Source organism: Cydia pomonella, chromosome 19, assembly GCF_033807575.1.
Source record: "Cydia pomonella isolate Wapato2018A chromosome 19, ilCydPomo1, whole genome shotgun sequence".
NCBI lineage: Eukaryota > Metazoa > Arthropoda > Insecta > Lepidoptera > Tortricidae > Cydia > Cydia pomonella.
Genome location: NC_084721.1, coordinates 18,921,564 through 18,935,236, shown reverse-complemented (window position 1 = coordinate 18,935,236; position 13,673 = coordinate 18,921,564). Strand labels below are relative to the sequence as shown.

At 40.4% G+C, this 13,673-nt stretch overlaps 1 protein-coding gene and 1 non-coding gene across 2 annotated transcripts in view; one reads left to right on the top strand and one right to left on the bottom strand.

The window, feature by feature from the left end:
- LOC133528591 (nephrin-like) overlaps positions 1-13,673 on the top strand; it is a 268,556-nt gene that overhangs the window by 104,100 nt on the left and 150,783 nt on the right. The window contains exon 2 of the mRNA XM_061866029.1: positions 7,855-7,987. Within this exon, the coding sequence (XP_061722013.1) occupies positions 7,855-7,987 (133 nt within the window). The remainder of the gene's footprint in view (positions 1-7,854; positions 7,988-13,673) is intronic.
- On the bottom strand, positions 11,388-11,460 carry Trnav-aac (transfer RNA valine (anticodon AAC)). Its single transcript has one exon. It is a non-coding gene; the product is annotated as a tRNA-Val (tRNA).

Sequence of the window (13,673 nt, the reverse complement as noted above, 5' to 3'; positions counted from 1 at the left end):
GCATTTTATAAGTGTGTCCAAATCTTCCGTGACGTGATGGACGAATTCAAGTGGCTTAGATGACAAAGAGTGTGCGCCATGGAGTACCCAACCTAATAAGGTTTTTGAGGCAACAGGGTCGTTCTTTTTTCCGCACCGCACTTCGCGACTTAGAGATAAATACCAATCAGGCGCGCCGATTAGGACGGTTGGATAAACATCGGTATGTGACAGTTCGTTCGCTAGACTTGACAAATGATCGTAATCCATGATATTAATCGTATCTGGATATCGCGCGCGAAGCCCTAAGGGTTTCATGGCTCGCGCGTGTTCGATTAGATAACGATCGGGTCTGTTTCGACCGCGTATATAAAAATCGACATAACTTACGTCAAGTTCCGTCGTCATATTACTAACACCTTCAATGCGAAGACGCTCCGGACAGGTGGGCTTCGCGCCGATGCGTGCTGCTACCTCGGCGTCAATGAGAGTTGAAACGCTGCCATCGTCAAGTAGCGCTGTTGTCTCAAACGCGCCGTCAGGACCCTCGAGTACAATCGGGACCACTTTCAGCAGGCCGCGGGGACGTGGACGTGAAGTCGATGGGAAGGATCCTGTCACATTAATTGAACAATCAGTAGTATTCGCAATTTTGTCAGAAGGTTCAATTTCGTTATTAGTAGTATTTATGTTGGCAGGACATGTAGGGTTGACAGAGGAAGTTAGAAGACAATTGCTCTGTCCACTTGGAGCTGCGCCAGGATTGGCGTCGGCTGTCCCTGTGCCGTGGAGGAGCGCGTTATGACGTCTAGGGCAACCATCGACACCGCAGCGTTTCGCGCGGCAATTATTCCACGTGTGTGGGTTAGACTTCAAACAACGATAACACACTTTAGCCTCTCGGACCCAGCGCCATCTGTCTTCTAATTTTAGGTTTAAAAAACTCTTACATGTTTTTATCTTATGAGGTCCTTGTTTACAATATGCACAATGCTCATATGTATTCTCGCTAGATACCGTGGCATGTATTGTTTCCCTTTTTAATGGGAATTTCGGAGCATTAGTTCGTGGTGCATTTGAATGCATTGGTGGCGGCGGTGCCTTAATTGTACTGTCGGCAACAAAATTATATTTCAATTGTTTGTCGGCCTCGGCTAAGAGGAAACGTGACAATAGTTCAAGTTTTGTTACACTTTGTTGCTCTGGGGCGTGAGCCGATGCGTAGTCTGTAAAACGGGATCTAGTGTGCTCACTCAATTTCACCAAAATACTCCGAAAAAGTTCTGGAGATGATAAATACTCATTTTGTTTGAGTAAGGTGAGCGTTGTAATAAAATTTCGCAATTTATTTGCTAAACCATTTAAGTCTTGAGGAGAACTTAGCTTTGGACTGTTGCGTAGCTCGGCAACCTCGCGGGCGACTAGAAGTTCCGGGCGGGCGTACGTCTGCTCCAGGGCCTTCACGATCTCGTCGGGCGAGCCGCAGGTCCACATGAGCGACGCGACGGACTGGTACGCTTGTCCGCGGACGGCGTTGTTCAAACGGTCTAAGTTCTCTGAAGCGGAAAAATTTGATTTAGTCCTCTCGTAGCTACTTTTAAAAGCCATCCATTGGCCGACTTCACCCGAGAACGTTATAAGTTCGGGTTTCTTTGGCCTGTTTGAAAGGGCGTTAATCGCCTGAGAAAGTTTTGTTATTGGGTCTAATGAGGATAGTTCAGACGGTTGTCGAGGTGCTACTATATCGTAGTTTAAGGCGGCATTAGTGAGTTTCGAGTTAGTTGCTTGGTTGACATTAGGCATGTTGAAAGATACCTTGTTGGTGGGGACGGCCGGCTGTAAATGAAGTCCTAGAGCATCACTCGAGGTGACAGCTGGTGCCTCGCCAGGCATAATTTCATGAGTTGCCATGGTCATGTTAGCATTCTGTTCGGATACCCAAGTCGCAGTACGCCTTTCAGCATTATGATCAGAAAAATACGAACTACGAGATTTGGCAGACTTATCTGAAGCTTCCAGAGCAGCGATTCTTGCTTGCAGCTCCGTCTGTTCTGCTTCGAATTCGAGATGTGCGAGCTTGCGCTCGCGATCCTCTTGATGACGAGCGAGTTCGCGCTCCGCCACGGCCTGTTGACGGGCGAGTTCACGCTCCGCTTCTTGGCGGGTGAGCACGGCTTGCTGACGCGCGAGTTCTAACTCGCGCTCTGCCTGCTCTCGATCCCGGTCCGCTTGTTGACGGGCGAGTTCGCGCTCGCGTTCCACTTGACGCCGCATTACGTTCGCTTCAAGAGCTAACTTCTGTGCGCGGACGGTTGCCGAAGAACGCGTTGAATGTGTGCGCACGGTATGTGATTGCTTACTGTGGATACTAGAAGCGCATTTAGGTGGCGCTTTGGCATCGCCTTGTGCGAGCGTAAGCGAGCTAGTTCGAGCATCCGGGCGTTCGGTAGCGGGCTTAGGTTGTGCCACGCTGGTCGGGATGTTGCCCGTTGTTTGTATGTTCGAACTACCGGGCAATGCCGAAGCACCATCGTTATTCGTAGCTGAGCCCGGCCGGACGCTGCGACGTTCGCGCTGCGCCCGGTCGGATTCCGTAGCCGTCGGGTCTGCCTTTGCCTTACTACGTGTTTCCACCATGGTGAAAAATGTACGTAAATAATGTAAACAATGTTTCTAAATGAAATGAAAAAAATTACAATGACTTACGTGAAAAAAAGTTTGACAATTGAATTTCGATGGATGGTAAAACTACGGCGAGAATGGACCAAAATGATAACTAGCGGTGGACTGTGGACTGTATAATGAACGATGGGATGATGGAAACACGTATTATAAATTAATTACTTTAATAAATAAAATTACAATAAATATTAGGCACAATTCTATCAGTGGCAACGGCAGAACTGACACATGACATGGAATAACAAAAACAACTAGAAGAATAAAAGAGGTTGCATGCCGGCCAGTCGCCAACAATATTTGTTTGACATTTAGAATTTATTCTAGAAAGAATCTATACTAGTATTTTGTATACATTTTTTTTTGTATGACTATATTTTGTGAAAGTTTTAGTATTAAATTTGATCTATGAATTATATTCATTAGTATTATATATGGAATAACATTTACAACATCAATAAATTGCTCTGATAATTAGATTAAGATAGTTATATGTAATACTGTCTTACTATTCATAAGTGCTTGTTGCTAGGCCTACATGAATAAAGTATATTTGAATTGAATTGAAATTGAATATTTGCTGCAGGTAACTTAGATATGTAATTCACAAATTTATTCGTTCGCCTCCTTTTAGGGGTTGAATTTCAAAAAATAGTTTGTAAACACATCTATTTTACTTTCATCATATTCGAAATGAAAAGTAGAGTTTTCACCTCGGGTGAAAGGCATCATTTCAGCCCTTGGTTAACATTTGCAGAAAAAATGTTTCAAGCTTTAACTATCGCTTTACGTAGATATAGTTTTTAGTATAAGCAAAATGCTATTGATAACAAAATGATATCAAGTAGAGATCAATTAATAAAGTTCTAATGCCGCTCCCTACTTTGAAAGTTTAAGTATCAAATGACCCGCGCTCATTCACCGTCCATTGGTTCTGGTCCAGTGATGAATACAGCTTATTTAGAATATTCTATTTCACAAAAATTTCCGTAATATTTTAACAATTCTCCTGAAAATAAGTAAGCTCCTTTAGTTAGTATCTCTACTACGTGTTTTAGCATTAGAAATAAGGCAAGTGATGTTAACGTGTATTTTTATTGAAAAACAGTTTTGAAAAATAATTTGCAGCATTAGCAAATTATTTTTTAAATTTTTTTTATGTAAAAAATATAAAGCGTATGTGATCATTTTCATCCTTTCGGTTTAATAAGTAATATTTACTATCCACGGCCTGCATATTATGTAATAAGTATGTAACTTCATTTTTGAGTGGCATTAACTCTCCCACTAGCACAAAACACACAGTGTTATTGACCGCCGGCACCATAGGAGAGATGGGCCGGGTTAATGTACGCAATTTTTTGTGCTTACCGTTCTTACTTTACCTACTGTAGGTAATGTAAAGACGGTAAGCACGGTGTGTAACACACCATAACGATATTAGCCGGGTGCACGGTGGCAGCGCCACCTAGCATTGGTAAGTTTGTACTTTTGTAGGCGCTCACGAATATTGAGCGCAACAGAATAAATATTATTCCTTAAAAACATTTTTCACAAAGCAGTTTAATGCGCAAAATCAATATTTTTCTTCCTAGCGTTATCCCGGCATATTGCCACGGCTCATGGGAGCCTGGGGTCCGCTTGACAACTCATGCCAAGATTTGGCATAGGCACTAACTTTTACGAAAGCGACTGCCATCTGACCTTCCAACCCAGAGGATAAAACTAGGCCTTGTTGGGATTAGCCCGGTTTCCTCACGATGATTCACCGAAAAGCGACTGGTAAATATCGAATGATATTTCGTACATAAGTTCCGAAAAACTCATTGGTACAAGCCGGGGTTTGAACCCGCGACCTTCGGATTGCAAGTCGCACGCTCTTACCGCTAGGCCACCAGCGCTTCAATGCGCAAAATCTATACTTTAAAACTCACTGAAAAATCTGCCAGCAGTAAAAGCCTACAAAGTGCTCTAATGCGTAGGTCTTCTAAATGAGAAGGTCGCTTTTGTCAAGGTTCAAGTAATTATTTTTTCTAGACGAATAACGCTAATGGGCTCATAATGAGCTCATTGTCTTCTTTTTAATTTAGGTTTTAATGAGTTTGGTAGGTACCTCGTTATAAACATAATTAACTTCATATATAACTATTTCGCTCGTACTTGTCTGTACATGTATCGGCGCTAGCAAGACGCACCAGTGCATGACAAATCATTTTGATGTCACAATATAAGTCACAATTGGCCTCCGTGTCAAACTTACATCCTGAATCCCGATATAAAAATACGAGTAATGTAATAATGACGGCTAAAAGAAAGGGGCTGTAACCCTCGCTCTTGTTCTTTCCTGGTCCAGCAAAGACTGGCCATTCAGCGAGGCAATACCACCAGTATTTTTGGCACTTTGGTCCGAGTGAAAATCAGAGTGGGGCGTACGTTTCTATTTGTTTAATGTTAGGTACTAGGTAGGCCGTTGACGAAACGTGTTGTGGATATTTATTTAGTAGGATAGGTGCATAATATGATGACGAAGCGTGTTGTGGATGTTTTTTGCTTATTTATGTATATATATTAACGAAGCATGCATTGTGGGACTTGCCGCTGTCTTGATATGATGTTAAATTGTGTTTTTAATAAATGGCTGTAAGTACGTATAAGATAAAAGGAAAATAATCTCATTTTGTTATCATTCGGGCGTGCATTTCGAGACGCACGGGTGAATCAAAAGACATTTTTTTTAAACTATGTCGGTGGCATACAAGGTGGTAAGCAGTTATCGTAGCCTATGGACGCCCGCAACTCCAGATGTGTTACATGCGCGTTGCCGACCCTAACACCCCGCACCCTGTTTGTGCTCTGGCAACTTTACTCTCCAGCAGGAACACAACACTATGAGTAGGGTCTAGTGTTATTTGGCTGCGGGTTTCTGTAAGGTACTCCCCCAGTTGGGCTCTGCTCTAAATCTGGAACGACATCCGCTGTGATGTGCCCTAACACACTAAGCGAGACATTCACAGTTGCCCATACCTCTCTTTTGGACGTAGTTTAAGAACATACCTGGGTCCATTCATCCATTCATCGGTTCCATCTTTTAAATATCAAAATGTACGTTTGAATTGGCCTCCAGATATCTTTGTCGATAAAAATAGTAAAATCTGACCGATACCCGACACCCTGCCCGCTCTCCCACCCACTGGAGCCTGTCGTGACAGGTGTCAAGTGTCGTGCGTGTCGAGATCCGGTGACAGCCCGCCAGCGGCATTCGCACTTTTGAAATTCCAAATTGATTTCAAATTGAATAGTGACGATCATAAGTAATATAAATTCGTGTAGATTGATATAGCATAATCATCACACTTGCTCGAAAAAATTCTTATTTCATGCAGGTGTACTGAAGGACAAAGGCCTATTTTGTTCCCGCGGGACTGTGAAAAAAAAAAAAGCTATAACTCCCTAGGGAGTTACAGGAGTTATAATTATGTCAATTATTCATACAAACCAAATAGTATGAATGAGTTTTACTTTTAAAATACTGACGTTTATAATTTAATATTTTGTTTATGTTTAAAATATGTTTGGTTTACTCACGATGTTTTTCTAGAGATTTCGACTTCGACAACAGTAAATTTTTTTTTACATTTTGTATTTATCACCAGCTTTTAATTTCATATCAGATGTAATAGAAGCTTTTTTATTTAGGAGATAACTCCTTTGATCGGTCTAACGCCTGCCTACTCGTAATTACGTTGTCTATATGAGTGGTTGCAGGAAAACGTTTATTAATATTAAGTGTTGCATTCACACAAGGTATTTTTGGATTCTGTCTATAATCAGCAATGTAATTATGTAGGTACAATACAAAAAAGATTGTTATGACTAAGCTGGAACCCCACTGCTGCGCACGCTACGCACTGCTGTGGAAGTATCAGCCTATATTTTGGTACGAAGCGTTTTTGTACTCACGTGCGCTGCAGTGGGGTTCCGGATTCAAGGACTACTTTTGAATAAACCTTAAATATTACAATATAAAATGGTCTGTTTTATATTATTCTAGCCAAAATAAAAATAACCTGCATTTTATTACATCCATTAGTAATTTATTCTTAAGTAACAGTGAATAAAAAAATATATTAAAAAAAGAAGTGAAGCCCGAACGAAGTACCCAAGTGAGAAACAACGCGATTATGTTAAAGCTGCGTTTCCACAAGAGATGTGCACGATGTGCACAGCGAGGAATGTGTTTGTCATGAACCAACAGAAACACTTCATTTACCTATCCTTGCTCATCGCAGTTCTAGTGAAAAGTTGGAAACAGCCCAGTGGAGTGAGGGTTTTGTACATACAAAATAAGCGAAGGATGTGTGAGAGGAATGCGTTGCGAGGAATGTGTTGCGAGGTACGGACGCGAAGGAAAAACAATAAAAAAGCTCCGCCCACGCGTCACCGTACTTAATTGAAAAAAAAAGCTCGCTCGCTACCCATCCTCGCAACGCTCAGCTACCTCGCACAACTCTGGTGGAAACATTAATCACAACGTTCCACATCCTCGCTACGCATCCTCACACCGCTTACCTACTTCCTACACCTCTGGCGAAAGCGCAGCGTAAATATGTTAATTTCCACTTTGTTACAATTTTACTTTTATGGTGAGCGAAGATCAAAGAAAATACATTCGGCAAAAAAATCTGCATCAAAACAAATGAATTTTGCTTCCTCTGCCAGTCGAACTTTGAACTCTCGAACAGTCGAACTTGTGTCGGCTTTGTTGATCGGCGTAACTACCTAATCACACAACTTTATCTCAGGAACGTTTATTAAATGCTTCGTCTGTTGTATGTCAGCTCGTTAGCTGCGCTGTTTGCCCTGAGCGACAAACGAGCTATCACCACGCAATGCGAAGATAATTTGTCAAAGGATGTCTGCTTTAGCCTAGTTAACCATGCCTGCGAAGCTTGTGGTCCTGGTTAGAATCGCCGTAAGTTAAAACTAGTGGATCCGAATGCTGTCATTAAGTTATTGTGTGTCTCACTCGCACGCTTATATATGTGTGAACAAGTACAAGCGAAACGCACGATAATTGAGTGACATCATTTAGATTACTTACGGTGGCCAATTCTATTTATTCTCAGGCAGCTTTACTAGCGAGTTGCCATCAAAGCTTTTTAATTCTTTCATTAAACTGTGCCTATCTTGTTACAGTACCAACAGCGAACGTCCAAGGAGTACTGGGGAAGAAAGCGGCGCTGCCGTGCGACATCCAGCCCCTCGCTGCTGGAGACCAGGTCTCCATGGTGCTGTGGTTCAAGGAGAGCGACGGGGAGCCGCTGTACAGGTACATTATGTTACAATACCAGCAGCGAATGTCCAAGTACTGGGGAAGAAAATGACGCTACCGTGCGATATCTAGCCCCTCGCTGCTGGAGACCATGTGTCCGTGGTGCTGAGAACCAAGGAGAGCGACGGGGAGCCGCTGCACAGGTACATTATGTTACAGTACAAGCAGCGAAGTCCAAGTACTGGGGAAGAAAATGACGCTACCGTGCGATATCTAGCCCCTCGCTGCTGGAGACCATGTGTCCGTGGTGCTGAGGACCAAGGAGAGCGACGGGGAGCCGCTGTACAAGTACATTATCTTCTTATTAATCATTCACATCACCATCATTGTCATCATCATTATCATTACCATCACTCTCATAGGCCTATAATCATATTAGCCATTAAAAAAAATCATCTAAGAATGCTCTGTTATGTGACCTAATCAATAACATTTTGAGACATCGAGGACAGAAATTGTGTGTCCGTTTTTGTCTAAAAATTGCCTTTTATATCCCATTTTACGTTAGGACAGAGGATACACTTGACAGCTTAATGATAACAAGTCCCATGTCACGTTTCAGTATCATTTTACACGTGTCGATACAAAAAATAAGGAGTGTTTATATGTTAAGGGACAGGAAAAGTCACATAAGGACCGGTCTTAGATGTAGCTATTAAGTTTGTCACCAAAAAAATAGCAGCTACAATAACGGACACAGAAGCATGGCGGTCTTTGGTGTCGAAGGCCAAGATCCACTTCGGGTCGCTGCGCCACGGCAGTAAGTAAGTAAGCTACAATACGACTAGGTATAACGTTTTTTTTTTGCCGTTAGATCAAAAAGGTTAGAAAGGTTGAAATTTTTTTGATGACTTCTATATTAAGTATTTATAATAATAATAATAAAAACATTTATTTCAGACAGAGCCCATACAATCTTGTTAGTTAATCTTAAAAACTAATTATTAATGGCTGTTCTTAACTAACTAAAAAGTAAAATAAAATAAAATAAATAAATAAACATAATAAGCACAACATAGGGTCAGCAGTGTTTGACAACATGCATGGACGTCCACCGGGCTAACATAGGGTTGTCCCAGCGGTTAGCAAACATGCTCAAGATGTGATTGGGACTGCCGCGCAGACGGGACATGAGCGAGGCACACCTTTTCCTCATGACGGCCGCAAAGCCATCTGTCCTGGCTTCGGCAAACATGCCAGACGCGCTACAGTGTCGCGGCAGCCCCATCAGCACCCGGAACGCGTTATTGTATTGAACGCGAAGATCGCTGTACGCTCTTTGCGTATAATTGACCCACAGGCTACATGAGTAGAAAGATACACAGAAGGCTTTAAAAAGAGTAATCTTGACTTTTTCTGTGCAACGCGCAAACCTGCGGGCCAACATATTGCATCGCACGGCCAGCGACCTTCGCTCCCGTTCAACGTCCAAGTTGTCTTTTAAGTCTCTCTCATCATATCACAGAGATTTATAAGTTTGCCTTTATGTACGCCTAATGGCAAGACCATGATGATTCTATACTATTGTGTTCCATACCAGTATTCTACAGACAATAAATGAATTATGAATTAAGTGGCGACCTGTCGTCGGTCCCTAGAAGGTGACAATAGAAGCCCTCAAACAAATTGGCTCGACGATCTAAATGTCTTTTTTGAAACGAGAACCATGTTCACCACCACTGTGCTCCGTGCAGCCGAACTTTCAAGACTAAATTTGGATTTGCAAGTCACGCTCGCGCCCATGCGCGTAATAGTTAATAAATAATATTTAAAAACAATATTAATAAAAAAAATAAAAATAACTTGTCAGGATGTCGCCGTCGACGGATACGTCTGGGAGGACATCATCATATCTCACCTTGATCCGAGATATCCAAGTTCACTAACGGTTCGGTTCTTAATACTCAAGAATGAAAGTCATGTGACAAGAATTTTATTACTTGGTTCAAGATATAAATATTGGATCAAAACTAAACTTTTTATGTCATCATTTGTTTTTTGATACAAGGAATTATTTCTTTGTCTAAAACATTTTATTTATTGCACGAAAACATTTTCGCGTTCGAAGACAAATTCGAAAAGATCTTAAATAATATTCCTTGGTATAAGACCTTTTTTATGCGGGTAATAATGATGATGCTTATTGTCAAACTATTTATAATGTATGTGACAATAAATGGCCTACTGCGTTTATAACTCATGTTCACAAAAATCTTACAACAGTCTTGGCTGGTCTAACAGGACTTCATCGCCATACAGCGCGGCCACGCTGTGAGTGTAGTGGGACTTTTGGACCGGGCATGAGTGGCATGACACAGAACTTTTTTTAGGTTATTGTTTATTAATTAACTAACTTACACTAACAGATATACCAAGCATGTAAGTTACTTAGTAGTTAGGTAGTTAGGTAATTAGTATGTGTATTTTTAGGTTTTATGTTGGGATAATAATATATATAAATTTAAATTTGGATTTAGTTATGTTTACAACAAATAGGTTACGTATACTTAACAAAATTGGAAAGGATGTTGTGGTTGTTGAATGCAAACAAAATTTGAAACAGTAAGAGGTAGTTGATGCTTATTTTATTACACATAAATAAACTGCAGAAACAATTTGAATTGATAATTTTTCGGTAATTTTTTCATTCCCTTTGTCACAAAACAAGATTTATTATCGCTCGGCTGTCCGCTGCAGATAAAGCGACCGCCTAAGGACCGAGGATGGCAATTTGTCAACCAATTTAAGTAACCGACCTATTATCGAAGATGACGTGCAAAAGATCGACCTAAAAATAATAACGACGCACAGAAACATGTCAACAATTAGATAACAGAACAAAATATGGCATTGAGGCCGATTCTGATTTGATTGATTGTTGTTTTTAAATTTTCGTCTGATTTCGATAAAATTGCGTGGACGGATAGAGTTCCCTATTGTTGCCGTCAGACATATGCCAAGGTGCTCACTAATATCTGAATACGCCTCTATTATCAAGCGTTAGAGTGCGTGACTCTCCCTGCAAACAAATTTCTATGCACGGGGGGAGGGGGGAGGGGGTATATGCCAAGGTGCTCACAAATATCTGAATACGCCTCTATTATCAATCGTTAGAGTGCGTGACTCTCAAACAATTCAATTAACTCTGCAGCGTACTATAAAGTAGAAGCGCAATATCACCTTATCTCTTGAAAAATTCTGAGTATCGAAATCGCCTCCTACGACATCGGATTTATTTTGCTTAATTCAGATTTTTTGTCTCAAATTGGGGTTTTGTGTTAATTCCACCCAAAATGAGGAGCTCCTCAAATATACCATATTTTATATTTATATACAACAGAAACGTTTACGATCGATGCTATTAATATTAAGTTTAGAAATGAAAGTGGAAAAATCCTGTCTTGGGTGAGATTTGAACTCACGGCAACTGGATCGTTCGCCCAGTGCTCTACCATCTGAGCTACCAAGGCCTCATCCATAGCCTGTGAATCTTTCCACCATATAGACCTATAGGGACGCCCTAGCGACATCTACCGTAAGAGTGTTACACGCTAGGTTTTTTTTATTAAACAGAAACTGCGAATGATAGCATCCAGGGTCTCAAAGTATTCCTTACTTGAATTCCTATTGTATAGGTAATTAATGTAGTGTTTCGGAGGTTCCGGGGCAAAATCCTACACAAGAGCAGCCGATTTAACGGAGCTACGCCGTTTTGTCGGCTAAATAGTGTTTTGTTTTATAAAATGTATCTGTATGTTAGTCTTTAAGGTATTTGTAATATGGGCCTTATAGTCTGAATCAAAATATAATATAAATTAAAATAAAATGAAATAAAAAAAAGAAATGAAATGAAATGAAACGAAATGAAATGAAATAAAATACAAGATATTAAATGAAATAAAAGACAAGGAATTAAATTATACAAACAGACAAGAACCGAATGAAGTGTCTCACATTAATGGCACCTAAGAGTTAGTAATGTTACATACTTATAACGCGTATCTCAACCGTCGTCTTCATCAACTTTATTCGGAAAAGCGGCGACCCAATCAACGACGCGACGCCGCCATATTAACTTTAAAACGCGCACGTACGGGCAAATGATAAAAAGTACAAATTCAGATCTGTTTATTTCATTACTTTTTACAGCAGCTGTGAACATAGCAGGTTTAAGTTCATAGGTAAAATCGGCCAAGAGCAGGACAGAATAGGCCAAATGGGGGCTATTAATAAGTTTTATGTACATTACAAGCATGTTTCTGTTTAGCCCAATGGATGACTGGTAGAGAATGCTGTAAGGAGTTAAGTCCGCCATTTGTACTCTTTTTTTTGCAAATTTGTGCAATAAAGTTTAAATAAATAAATAAGGAGTACCTTTGCAGCGCTTTGTACCGCGTTTTACTAAAAAGAGAAGATTTTTTACAATAACTCAAAAACGACTGGACCGATCATGTTCGCTATAGTTTTCATTGAAAGTATTTATGAACCTTTTTTTTCACGATTTTTTTTTCATATTTTTTGGACCCATTGTTCAAAAGTTAGAGGGGGGACAGGGGACACATATTTTTTTCATTTGGAGCGGTTATTTCCGAAAATATTAACTTTATCAAAAAATGATTTTCGAACCTTATTCGTTTTGAATGATCTATCCAAAGATACCACACACTATTGTATCAAAGCAAAAAATATATATAAATATATATTTTGTACGGGAGGTGGTGGTGGCCGAGTGGATATGACGTCCGACTTTCAATCCGGAGGTCGTGGGTTCAAATCCTGGCTCGTACCAATGAGTTTTTCGGAACTTATGTACGAAATGTCATTTGATATTTACCACTAGCTTTTCGGTGAAGGAAAACATCGTGAGGAAACCTGCACACATCTGCGAAGAAATTCAAAGGTGTATGTGAAGTCCCCAATCCGCATTGGGCTAGCGTGGGGACTATAGCCCGAGCCCTCTTGCACATGAGAGGAGGCCTGTGCCCAGCAGTGGGACGTATATAGGCTGAATTATTATTTGTACGGGAGGTACCTAACCCTTAAAATGTTTTATATGTTTTTATTTTACCGTTCTGTCGCCATGCATGATTGATGTATCCATGCCAAATTGCAGCTTTCTAGCACTAACGATCACGGAACAAAGCCGAGGACGTACGAACAGACGGACATGGCGAAACTATAAGGGTTAATTGGAAAGCACATATAAAAAAAATTACAAGTAAACTCATTTTTATATGCTCTGAGAGAATTAAAAAAATCAACGAATTTGGAATGTGCCCTAATGGCTTACTATGCATATGCCTTTTCGTCGTTTAATTACGGGATACCTATGGGGAAACAGTACCGATATAGAGAATATATTTATACCTACTACAAAAAAATGCATACGAACACTAGCAAATACGAGTATAACAGCACCTGACAGTTGTAAACCCTATTTTATTAAATTTAAAATCCTGACATTGTCATCCATTTACATATTCGAAATTTGTAAATTCGTCAGAAAATATCCTCATTTTTTCCCAAAATTGGTCGACAAACCTCGAAGATATGAAAGTAGATTCAAGCATAACCTGGCGCCACCCGAACGATCAGAACTACAGCTACACAAAACGAGCCCAAAAATAATGGCAATAAAAATATAAAAAATGCTATTATAAACTTGATGATTTTTTGGATGATA